The sequence below is a fragment of the Hemiscyllium ocellatum genome, chromosome 31, assembly GCF_020745735.1.
Source record: "Hemiscyllium ocellatum isolate sHemOce1 chromosome 31, sHemOce1.pat.X.cur, whole genome shotgun sequence".
Lineage (NCBI taxonomy): Eukaryota > Metazoa > Chordata > Chondrichthyes > Orectolobiformes > Hemiscylliidae > Hemiscyllium > Hemiscyllium ocellatum.
The window spans coordinates 16,976,420-16,988,682 of NC_083431.1; the positions used below are offsets into that span (position 1 = coordinate 16,976,420).

The 12,263-nt window shown below is 44.0% G+C and overlaps 1 protein-coding gene across 1 annotated transcript in view; it reads left to right on the forward strand.

The window, feature by feature from the left end:
* Positions 1-5,873: 5,873 nt before the first annotated feature.
* The window catches only part of ddx52 (DEAD (Asp-Glu-Ala-Asp) box polypeptide 52), a 36,411-nt gene continuing 30,021 nt past the window's right edge, over positions 5,874-12,263 (forward strand). Inside the window, exons 1-5 of the mRNA XM_060847888.1 lie at positions 5,874-6,019; positions 7,705-7,921; positions 9,304-9,464; positions 9,586-9,771; positions 11,068-11,211. Of these exons, the coding sequence (XP_060703871.1) occupies positions 5,927-6,019; positions 7,705-7,921; positions 9,304-9,464; positions 9,586-9,771; positions 11,068-11,211 (801 nt within the window). The 5' untranslated portion in view covers positions 5,874-5,926. The remainder of the gene's footprint in view (positions 6,020-7,704; positions 7,922-9,303; positions 9,465-9,585; positions 9,772-11,067; positions 11,212-12,263) is intronic.

The following is a 12,263-nucleotide window of genomic DNA, read 5'->3' on the forward strand; positions in this document are numbered from 1 at the left end:
ACTGCACTTTTTCAGCACCACACTCTCGACTCTAATCTCCAGCATCTGCAGTCCTCACTTTCACCTAATACATCTTATTCTTAATATTGCATCTCCAGACTGTCTCAATGGCCTAATCCATTATATCTTGTTGGGATGGGAAATGATTGTCAGTAGTTCAAGATGCATTGTTTTAAAGGCACATGCATATCACATCACAACAATCACCAGACATCTCAAAGTTCTTGACAACCAATGAAACACTTTCAAAGCGTAGTTACTTCTGTGGTATATGAAGAATAGGAATATGTGATAATGACCTGATAATCATTTATTTTGCAACATTGATGAAGAAATAAATATTGGAGAGATTTGCAAAAAGTGATTGAGACCTTGGAGCATATTGTGATGATGTCATGGAGTTGCACATTGCTGAACATAAATACTATAGTGTGGGCAGAGTTTGACAAGATTACAAGGTTCATTCTGGGAGAGAGAGATCATCTGGAATGCTCACAGACAGCCCACGAACATGAACAAGTCTGAAGATAGTTCTTGACACTGCTTTCTCTTTGAGCAGTCTGTAACTCAGAGAGTAGTATCACACCACATGACAGAAAGAGTCAGGAACCGGGGCTTTTTAAAAAAATAATGCATTAAATATTTTCCAGCTAATCAATCAGAGGGAGGAGGTTTTGATTTAACATTTAATGAGGAAGACAGCACCTTAAACACAGTTAACAGATCCAAGATGGCAGAGTACGACAGAGATGGAGCTTGTCTGCTCCATCCAGTCTGTTTCTTTAATTCTTTTTTTCTGTCATGAATTTTTTTTTCTGATTTTTTTTTTCCTCTGCTGCCAGTGGCCTGGAGCAAAGTGGGGGCAGACAGCAGAGTGGGGATGGCAGACAGTGGCCTGGAGCAAAGTGGGGGCAGACAGCAGAGTGGGGATGGCAGACAGTGGCCTGGAGCGAAATGGGGGCAGACAGCAGAGTGAGGATGGCAGACAGCAGCCCGGAGCAGAGTGGGGACAGACAGCAGTCTGGAATGGAGTGGGGATAGAGGCCAGTGGCCCGGAGCAGAGTGGGGACAGAGGCCTGTGGCGTAGAACGGAGTGGGGAATTGTACAAGGGTGGAGAGTTATGAATACTTATTAAAGGTTTGACGCTTTGCATGCTAAGCCAATAAGGTAAAAGGGGAAGAACCGAGAGACTCAAAGAAATTATATAAAAATAAGCTGATTTTATTCCGGGGTGTGCCTACTTTGTGTCACCCGCTCTTGCAAGAACATATGAATAAAGGCTGCTCCGGAATTTGACTCTGACTAAGATTATTTGGCAGGGAGCTTCGTTTCTCACAGAACAGAGGCCTGTGGCCTAGAGCAGAGTGGGGGACAGAGGCCTGTGGCCTAGAGCAGAGTGGGGGACAGAGGCCTGTGGCCTAGAGTGGAGTGGGGGACAGAGGCCTGTGGCCTAGAGCGGAGTGGGGGACAGAGGCCTGTGGCCTAGAGCAGAGTGGGGGACAGAGGCCTGTGGCCTAGAGTGGAGTGGGGGACAGAGGCCTGTGGCCTAGAGCGGAGTGGGGGACAGAGACCTGTGGCCTAGAGCAGAGTGGGGGACAGAAGCCTGTGGCCTAGAGTGGAGTTGGGGACAGAGGCATGCGGCCCTGAGCAGAGCCAGGGCGGCAGCAGGGAGGCCTGGAGTGAAAATGGCTACTGATTGGGAACCAGTGGAGCCTGGTCAAACCATGGGGAAGCAGTTATAGAAAGATTGTAATGTCTATCTTTTTGTCTTTATTTTCCTAACTTATACTATGTATATCTGTAATTTAACATTTTTCCTTTGTTTTCAGTATTTTTGTACCTTCGATTTGTACATAGGTATTTTGTGTCTAAGATGGTGTTGTGTTTTAGCAATATTGTACATTTTTCATTGTACACCTGTTCTTTCGTAACTTGAATACACGTGACAATAAACCTAATTCTAATAGCTCACTGGAGCATCAGGGCAGGGTTTTGTGTTTGTGCTCTGAAGTGGGAGTTAAACCTGAGATCTCATGAGTAATTGCTACCAGCTGAGCCAGTGTTTGGAGCATCTTTTATATAATTCCCAGGCAGTCCACGCAGCCTTGACAAATACAATAGCTGCAATGATGTTTCAGTCATCCAGACTTGCAAGAAGATAGACTGACTAGAAACCAATTTCCAGATTATTTTAATGGGAAATAATGCATTAAAAATTCCCTTAGTAAAAATGCAGTACAGATTTTAGTCAGGTTAGTTCTCTAGATCATAATGAGGTAATGTCAGCCAGGGGTATAATTTGCACCATTTCAGAGCTCGGAGAATGGGAGAATATAAGATTCTCAGTGGTGATCTCCACTTAGTGCCATTTGTTATGCATTCAGTGTATTCAAGTCAGATGAGAGCAGATCGTGCTGTGATGCTTTCTACGGTGGAATAGCCTGTCAAAACACTGCACAAGCGTACACATTGAGACAGGCTGCCTGCTTCATGGAACAGCCTTTTGAAGATGATCAGTTCCTTGAGATTTTTTAAATATCAATTTATGTGGTATAAGGATATACATTCTGTCTAGAATGTTGTAATACACACCTTGTTTTACTTTGAAGCATTAAGATTGAATTATTTATTTATCTTTAGGCAATGCTTAAAATAGCAGCAGAAAATAAATTATTTAATGTTTTTATGTGAGTTTCTCTCAATTTTAGCCAGTGGGAATATGTTTTTTTCTTCAAGTGAAATGTTAATTTAATTCAAGCCCAGGGTGAAACATAGTGTCACTGTATTTCCAGACTCCGGGAAGCACATCCATTTTAATTCCAATTTCCAACTAGGAAGCATACTATCTCCTTAATTCTACCCTGTACTGGGGGTGCACTGTCTCTTTAATGTTAGCTGCTGAGAGGGGGTAAACTGTCTCTTTAATTACATACCCTGATTTTGGAGGGTGAAGAGGGTGTAGTGTCTCTTTAATTCCAGCTCCAGGCGGAGGGTGTACTGTCGCTTTCATAGAGATGTAGTTAGTACGTTTGCTGATGACACCAAATTGGAGGTGTAGTGGACAGCGAAGAAGGTTACCTCAGATTACAATGGAATCTTGATCAGATGGGCCAATGGGCTGAGAAGTGGTAGATGGAGTTTAATTTAGATAAATGTGAGGAGCTGCATTTTGGGAAATCAAATCTTAGCAGGACTTATACACTTAATGGTAAGGTCATAGGAAGTGTTGCTGAACAAAGGGACCTTGGAGAGAATCTTCATAGTTCCGTGAAAGTGAAGTTGCAGATAGATAGGATAGTGAAGAAGGCATTCCTTTATTGGTCAGAGTATTGAGTACAGGAGTTGGGAGGTCATGTTGCAGCTGTACAGGTAATTGGTTAGGTCACTGTTAGAATATTGTGTGCAATTCTGGTCTCCTTCCTATTGGAAAGATGTTGTGAAGCTTGAAAGGATTCAGAAAAGATTTACAAGGATGTTGCCAGGGTTGGAGGATTTGAGCTAGAGGGAGAGGTTGAATAAGCTGGCGATGTGTTTTCCCTGAAGCGTCAGAGGCTGAGGGGTGACCTTATAGAGATTTATAAAATCATGAAGGGCATGGATAGGATAAATAAACAAAGTCTTTTCCCTGGGGTGAGGGAGTCCAGAACTAGAGGGCATAGGTTTAGGGTGAGAGGGGAAAGATAAAAAAGAGACCTAAGGGGCAACTTTTTCACTCAGAGGGTGGTACGTGTATGGAATGAGCTGCCAGAGGAAGTGGTGGAGGCTGGTACAATTACAACATTTAAAAGGCACCTGCATGGGTATTTGAATAGGAAGGGTTTGGAGGGATATGGGCTGGGTGCTGGCAGGTGGGATTAGATTGGGTTGGGATATCTGGTCAGCATGGACGAGTTGGACCGAAGGGTCTGTTTCCATGCTGTACATTTCTAATTCCAGATCCTGGTGGAATGTGCGCTGTCTCTTTAATTCCAGGCTCTGGTGGAGAGTGTACTGTCCGTTTACTTCCAGGCGAAAGTGAGGACAACAGATGCTGGAGATTAGAGTTGAGACTGTGGCGCTGGAAAAGCCCAATGGGTCAGGCAGTATTCGAGGAGCAGGAGAATTAAAGTTTCTGGCAAATTCTCTTCATCAGGAATGATGTTGAGAGCCTTGGGGGTGGTGAGATAAATGGAAGGGGGTGGGGTTCGGGGGAAAGTAGCTGAGACTGCGATGGTAGATGGAGTTGGGGGTAATGGTGATAGGTCGGAGCAGAGGGTGGAGAGGATAGGTGGGAAGGAAGATGGACAGATGGGACAGGCCATGAGGATGGTGCTGAGCTGGAAGGTTGGAACTGGGATAAGGTGGGTGGAGGGGTAATGAGGAAAATGGTGAAATCCACATTGATGCCATGGGATTGGACGAAAAGATTAGGTGTTCTTCCTCCAGGAGTCGGGTGGTTAGGGTGTGGCAATAGAGGAGGGCCAGGATCTGCATGTCACAGGGGGAGTGGGCCAGAATTGAAATGTTTGGCCAGGGGGTGATGGAGTTGGTAGGTGCAGGTGTCCTGGCGATGTTTTCCGAAACGCTCAGTGAGTAGGCATCCTGTCTCCCCAATGCAGAGGAGACCCAGTCAGGAGCAATGAATACAGTAAATGACGTGTGGAAGTACAGGTAAAACTCTGATGGATGTGGAAGGATGGAGGATGAACGCCTCATCTTCTGCATCAGGACCTTCCAACCTTCACCTCCATCTACCTATTGTACTGTCAGCTACCTACCCTCCAGCCCCATCACCCTCCCACCACCTCCTCGGCTCACAGCCTCATTCCAGATGAAAGGATTTTTCCCGAAATGTCAATTCTTCTGCACCTTGGATGCTGCCTGACCTGCCATGTTTTTCCAGCATCACATCCTCGTCTTAAATTCTAAGCCCTAGAGGAGGGTGCATTGTCTCTTTAATTCCAGTCCCTGGTGGCGGGTGCGCTGTTCCTTTAATTCCAGTCCCTGGTGGAGGGTGCACTGTGTCTTTAATTCCAGTCCCTGGTGGAGGGTGCGCTGCGTCTTTATTCCAGCCCCTGGCGGAGGGTGTACTGTCTCTTTAATTCCAGCCCCTGGCAGAGGGTGCACAGTCTCTTTAATTCCAGCCCCTGGTGGAGGGTGAGCTGTGTCTTTAATTCCAACCCTGGTGGTGGGTGCATTGTGTCTTTAATTCCAGCCCCTGGTGGGAGGGTGCGCTGCATCTTTAATTCCAGCCCCCTGGTGAAGGGTGCGCTGTCTCTTTAATTCCAGCCCCGGTAGAGGGTGCACTGTCTCTTTAATTCCAGCCCCTGATGGAGGGTGCGCTGTATCTTTAATTCCAGGCCGTGGTGGAGCGTGCACTGCCTCTTTAATTCCAACCCCTGGTACAGGGTGCACTGTGTCTTTAATTCCAGGCCAAGGTAGAGGGTGCACTGTGTCTTTAATTCCAGTCCCTGGTGGAGGATGCGCTGTGTCTTTAATTCCAGGCTGTGGTGGAGGGTGCACTGTCTCTTTAATTCCAGCCCCTGGTGGAGGGTGCACTGTGTCTTTAATTCCAGGCCATGGTAGAGGGTGCGCTGTCTCTTTAATTCCAGGCCATGGTAGAGGGTGCGCTGTCTCTTTAATTCCAGCCCCTGGTGGAGGGTGCACTGTCTCTTTAATTCCAGGCCATGGTAGAGGGTGCGCTGTCTCTTTAATTCCAGGCCCTGGTGGAGGGTGCGCTGTCTCTTTAATTCCAGCCCCGGGTGGAGGGTGCACTGTCTCTTTAATTCCAGCCCCGGGTGGAGGGTGCGCTGTCTCTTTAATTCCAGGCCCTGGTGGAGGGTGCGCTGTCTCTTTAATTCCAGGCCGGGGTATGATGGTGTCGATCGCCGATGAGTCGCTCTGTGGGTTGATGTATCGGTGCTCTATGTTGGGTCCTGTCTCTCCATGGCGATGGAGGCTCTCGATCTGTTCCGGGCGCTGGGCGCGGGGGCCCGCTTTGATTGGAAACGCTTCGGGAAGGACGCCGAGAGGCTGCGGGTGAGGACTGGGCCCGGAGCCGCGGCTCCCTCTTCCCCGCGGCCTCACGGAGGAGCAGGGGCGGCGGCAGGAGAGCCCGGGGCGCTAGGCCGCAGATGGAGCCTGGGGGCCGGTTATTGTCCTCAGCCCCTTCACTTAAACATTCCCCGGGTCAGAGCCCGTTGGTACAACCTGCCGAGGGTCCAGCTGCGGGTGTCCCACTCCGAGTGTAAATGGATGGGCTGCCTTTTGGTAACTGCCCTGCAGGGTGTTGCATTAGTGTGAGGGGAACCTTGTGGCTGTGCTCCTGCTCTGGGCCAGGAGGCCTGGCTTCAAGACCCACCTGTTCCAGTGGGTTGTACAATAACTCCTCCGAACGTGCTGATTAGGAAATGTCCAAAAGCTTGTGTTTTTTAAAACAGGCGCGAGGGTTTGGGCCCAAAAACTGAACTGTTTTGCCTGAGCCAGCCCCAAGGTACTGAGTCTCCCCCCGCCATCTGTGGTGTCCTCACAAGCCCTTCACTTGTGAAGTTTACAACATGCCACCACAGAATCTTAGAGAGATGGCATTCAAATGTTGTGCCTAGACTTAGAGTTGTGCAGTGTCAAAAGGACCCTTTGATCTAACCAGTTCATGCTGAACATAATCCCAAACTAAACTAGTCCCACCTACTTGTTCCAAACCTTTTGTATTCATATGTCATTTAAAAGTTGTAATTGGTGTCCCCATCCACCACTTCCTAGGGAAATTCATTCTACATGGGAACTACCCTATGCATAAAACGTTTGGCCCACATTTTTTTTAGATTATTTAAAAGTATTGTCTATTTTAATCCACACCTTGACTTTACCTCTCAAATCCTGAAAGTTAGACCATGATCAAATTCCCATTTGCTGGTTGGAAGTTAAAATGAGATTTGATTCCATACACTTTTTTAGTTACCATTCCCCAGATTGGCCCTTTCTGTGTCCATGGGGAAAAATAGTCTCTTTTTCTTTCTTTAGCCAATTATTTTAAAGTTATAACCTTAAATCTACTTTCTTGAGGTGAGTGTTTTGTTCCATTTGCTGCAACAAATCTCTCATTGTTTTGAATATCTCTCTTGGGTCATCCATTAAACATGTTGGCTCTAAGGAGAATAATTCTCCGGTCTACCCCATTCCACACTCGAGGTCTTGCCATCCTTCCTATAATGTGATGCCAAATTTGCAAACCTTATTCCAGCTGAGGTCAGATTTAAAAGGAGATGCAAAATCCTTACATGTGCTTTCTGTTCATTGTTCCTATTTATAAAGCCAAACATCCCAAATCTTTCCTGAGTTTCATGTAAATCTGTCCCACCACCTGAAGCATTTTATGAAGATCCAACCCCCCCCCCCTCAAGCCACCGCAGCTGTCTTTGCTTTGATATCTGCCTCAAAATAGTTTATATTATTTCCATATTATTCCTCCCAAAGTGCTGTTCAGCAGGAACCATTAAGCAACGTGATTACAGAATGGCTGCCTGTTCCATCTGTTGCTAAGATGGGAATTCTGAATACTATTCACTTTCCTAAGCTTCCATTGAATGTTTTGAATTGATTAATATAGATTGGATTATGGTTCAAGATATAGTGTTACACCTTTCAGTGACGTCTTGCAATATGCTTCAACGTGCAGTGTAAAATTGTACACGTTCTTAATACATTGTTCTTGTGTTTTCCAGGTAATGAATTCAAGCAGCACCATCTTGAGTGAAAATGTTCCTGACCTTGACTTTTTTAACAGTCACCATGCTAAAAACTGCAAAGCAGTGGTCAGTGTGTTGAAAAGCAATGGGGAGGAAAAAGAGTCTACAGCAGACTGCAAGGACGACATGTGTGTATCCCCAGGAAAAAGAAAATTGGAGATGGGTAGTTCAGAAAAGCAGAAAAGGAACAAAGGTAAACTGAGAAAAACACAACATTCTGAAATACTGAATGGATCAGGCTACATGTTAGGAGCAAGAAACTGGTTCTAATTTACTCTCTAAGTCTTTTGCCAATTACTTTAAGACTGTAATGTCAAACCACGTGGCAGGGCTAAGCCAGTAAAAGATTTTTAAATTCTGATTTCCAAATCTGCAAGGACCTGTGATTTTATTTTTGCGGTCAATGATTTCTTCCCTTCCGCTCAGAAGAGGAGATGATCATTATTGAACATGTTTGTCATTGCGTATTATGCCATTGTTTTATAATGATTTGCAAAGTCAATAATTTGCTTTTGAGGCAATACCGTCCCAACCAAATCCTAATTGTTTCTCAGTGTCCTTTCTTGATGGGCGGCACTTGGTGAAATGGAATCTTGATCAATGTTTCTTTCCCCTCCCTGTTTGAGGGAACAGAGGCCATTTAACTATCAGCTCAATCAGTGCATGTGAAGACTTGTGCTTAGGGCTATAACAGATGCCCTTGCCCACTACTTTTTTTAAAAACTTTAATGCAAAGTTTACATACTAAGGCTTATAGCTTTCTTCCCTTTTTAAGACCTACTTTATACATGCGTTTAATTCTTACTTACAATTTTCTAAACCAATTGTGTGCGGCTCTCTGTTGTTTTTAATTGATTTTATTTTTACATGCTCTCCCTAGACAAGAACTGGAGTGAGCAGTAAACCTCCAAGGCTGCTGGTCATGCAGAACCCTGGATGGTCTGGAGGTGGCAATCCTTTCACTCTGTCTGAGGTTTCCTTACCTTTTGCTAATAATCTTACCAACATTACAAATTCAATGAAGCTGAAGATTAATCTTGTGTTCCACAACCAGGGGTATTTGTAAATGCTTGAACGTGGTCTACATCCTTGGGGGGGAAAAGACCACAATGTGTCATGACACCCACGTATGACTCAGATGCAGACTGCATGACTACCAACTAACTACTTTGAATTTTTATCATTGTGTTCTTGTCACCTGACATTGTCATGAATACAGAGAATTGATCAGCAGAGTCTGATCTTAAAAAATTAAGAACCCTCATATATTTCTTGGCTGATATATTTTTTAAAAATAGGATTGGGAGATTTTTGGATTAGTTTTTCCACTGAACTGGAAACAGCACTGGAAAATGTTAATTGTGCAGGAAAACAGCACTGTCTCAACATGATTACTTAGGTGAAGATGGGAAAGATGAGGACTTTGATTTTTACATTTTGCAAATGTAATTCATCTCTTTTCAAGGCTGATTGATATCTTGGACTGTGTGACCTCCATTAATATTTGGCAATAAAGCTTCTTAATTTCTCTTCTCTCTCCGCCACCTCCACCAATATGCTCCTGGCCATCCACAGTGACCAATGCAATGTCTGACACTTTTTCCAATACCAAAGATGATGATGATGATGATGGAATAATGTTGATGTCCTCACTGGGAAGGAAGACCAAGAATAGTATTGACAGGATAGACACGGAGCGCAGTGCTGAGAAACTGGAACATCAACGACGAGAAAAGGTTTGACTTTGGGCTAAGAGCAAATCTACTTACTGTAAATCAGGGAGAGATCAATTTAAAAGCCTTGCTGTAACGGTTTGAGGAATTGAAATTTTCTCCTTTTTTATTCTCTTTTGTTAAGATAAATCAACTCCGGCGTAAGCATCGCATTCATGTGGATGGAACAGATGTTCCTGAACCTGTTGCAACCTTTGAACAGCTCTTACAGGAGTATAACGTGCACCCAAAAATTATTCAGAACATACAGAAAGCTGGTTTCCAATCACCCACCCCCATACAGATGCAAGCCATTCCTGTAATGCTACATGTAAGTATTTTTCAGTTGACTTGTTAGGATAGATGATAAATATTTGCTCTGAAGCATGTTAATGGTAAATTATGCAGGTATCTGCCACTCATGGCTGATTTGCGAGCAGTTTTGAGTCACAATATTCCAGGTTCACTCTCCACTTCAGGGCATGAGCACAAAAATAAATGTTCCCATTAAGCTACAGACTTGACAGTTTATCTGAGGTGCCATTTTCCAAATGAGAAGTTGAAGCTTGGATAGATGTAAATATTCTCATAGTATTATTCCCAAGGAGCAGGGAAGTTCTGGCCAATAGTCATCCCTCAATCACCATTGTAAAAGCAAATTTTATCTGATTTTTACAGTGTTTGTGGCAATTTCCTGAGCACAAGTTAGCTGCTATGTTTCAACAGTGACTACAACTTTTTAATATACTTCATTGGCTGGGAAGCAATTTTGAAATGTCTGGTGGTCATGAAAAATGCACCATGTAAACACAAATTGTTTTAATTTACTTTTTTCACTACAAATTTCAGCTAAAAAAACTGATCTTGGCTAGGACAAGAAAATGTTTATTTTCCCTAAGTACCTATCCCTGGCCATTATCAGTGCTCTGATGTGGTGAATTCAGTTTCCTGAACATTGATGAGTACAGGAATAGAGCCAGACTGTTAAGACAACAACTGTTTCAATCGCACAAAGTAAATAATGGATGAATGGACCATCATCTGGAGGTTTATTGACATTAAATTTTGTTTAATCAACTTCTCTTTAATTTACTTTACAACATCACAATCCTGTACTTTTTTATTTTGTTTGAATGATACCCTGTGATGTAGTGCATTGATTTACTAGCAGACTTTCCTGTTTGGGTTTACATCCTCCATGCAATTAAAGGAAAAAGCTTTATGAACTTGGAATATATTTCTGTATGTGGAGTGGGATGTTGCCAATGTTCTTTCTAAATTGTGCAATAGCAATCCAGAAGAACCTATGTATAGAAGCCAACTGCATAAGCTCAATCATATGTGACTTTACAAAAGAAATTCAAAGGCATTGACTCCATAGGCTCCCTCTATGTATCATAACAAGGTAAATAGAGCGTTGAATAAGGCTGCCATGGAGTCTCTGTGACTAGCTGGAGTGAGGTAGGCAGATGTCATTCATGGTTTGGAAGTCATTGTGCATACTGATTTCCGTATTATAAGTGGCCATAGAAGATTTTCTCAACAGCTATAATATCTTGAAGACATTTGGTTGAAATGACCTATTTCCGTAGTGTAAACTTCGAACTGTTTTATGTAATTTTCATAGAATCGTGAAATCCTGGCCTGTGCCCCAACTGGATCGGGAAAGACATTGGCCTTTTGCATTCCACTTTTGACTTGTCTAAAACAACCAATGAACAAGGGTTTCAGGGCCCTGATACTGTCTCCTACTCGTGAGCTTGCCAGCCAGGTATGTTTGTCCTTAGAGGCCTATTTCACTTCAATTCTATTAATTGCCAAATGTTACTGGTGATAGCTCATAAAAACGAGAAAAAAATTAACCTTTCTTCGTTATGAATACAGCAGCTTGTCTGAGGCAGCTATAGAGTCATAGAGATGTTCAGCATGGAAACAGACCCTTCGGTCCAACCTGTCTATGCTGACCAGATATCCCAACCCAATCTAGTCCCCTCTGCCAGCACCTGACCCATATCCCTCCAAACCCTTCCTATTCATATACTCATCCAAATGCCTCTTAAATGTCGCAATTGTACCAGCCTCCACCACATCCTCTGGCAGCTCATTCCATACACATACCACCCTCTGCGTGAAAAAGTTGCCCCTTAGGTCTCTTTTTATATCCTTCCCCTCTCACCCTAAACCTATGCCCTCTAGTTCTTGACTCCCTGACCCCAGGGAAAAGACTTTGTCTATTTATCCTATCCATGCCCCTCATAATTTTGTAAACCTCTATAAGGTCACACCTCAGCCTCCAATGCTCCAGGGAAAACAACTAAAGCCTGTTCAGCCTCGCCCTATAGCTCAAAACCTCCAACCCTGGCAACATCCTTGTAAATATTTTCTGAACCCTTTCAAGTTTCACAACATCTTTGCGATAGGAAGGAGACCAGAATTGCACGCAATATTCCAACAGTGGCCTAATTAATGTCCTGTACAGCCACAACATGACCTCCCAACTCCTGTACTCCATACTCTGACCAGTAAAGGAAAGCATACCAAACAACACCTTCACGATCCTATCTACCTGTGATTCCACTTTCAAGGAGCTATGAACCTGCACTACAAGGTCTCTTTGTTCAGCAATACTACCTTGGACCTTTCCATTAAATGTATAAGTCCTGCTAAGCTTTGCTTTCCCAAAATGCAGCACCTCACATTTTATCTGAATTAAACTCCATCTGCCACTTCTCAGCCCATTGGCCGATCTGGTCAAGATCCTGTTATAATCTGAGGCAACCCTCTTCGCTATCCACTGCGCCTCCAATTTTGGTGTCATCTGCA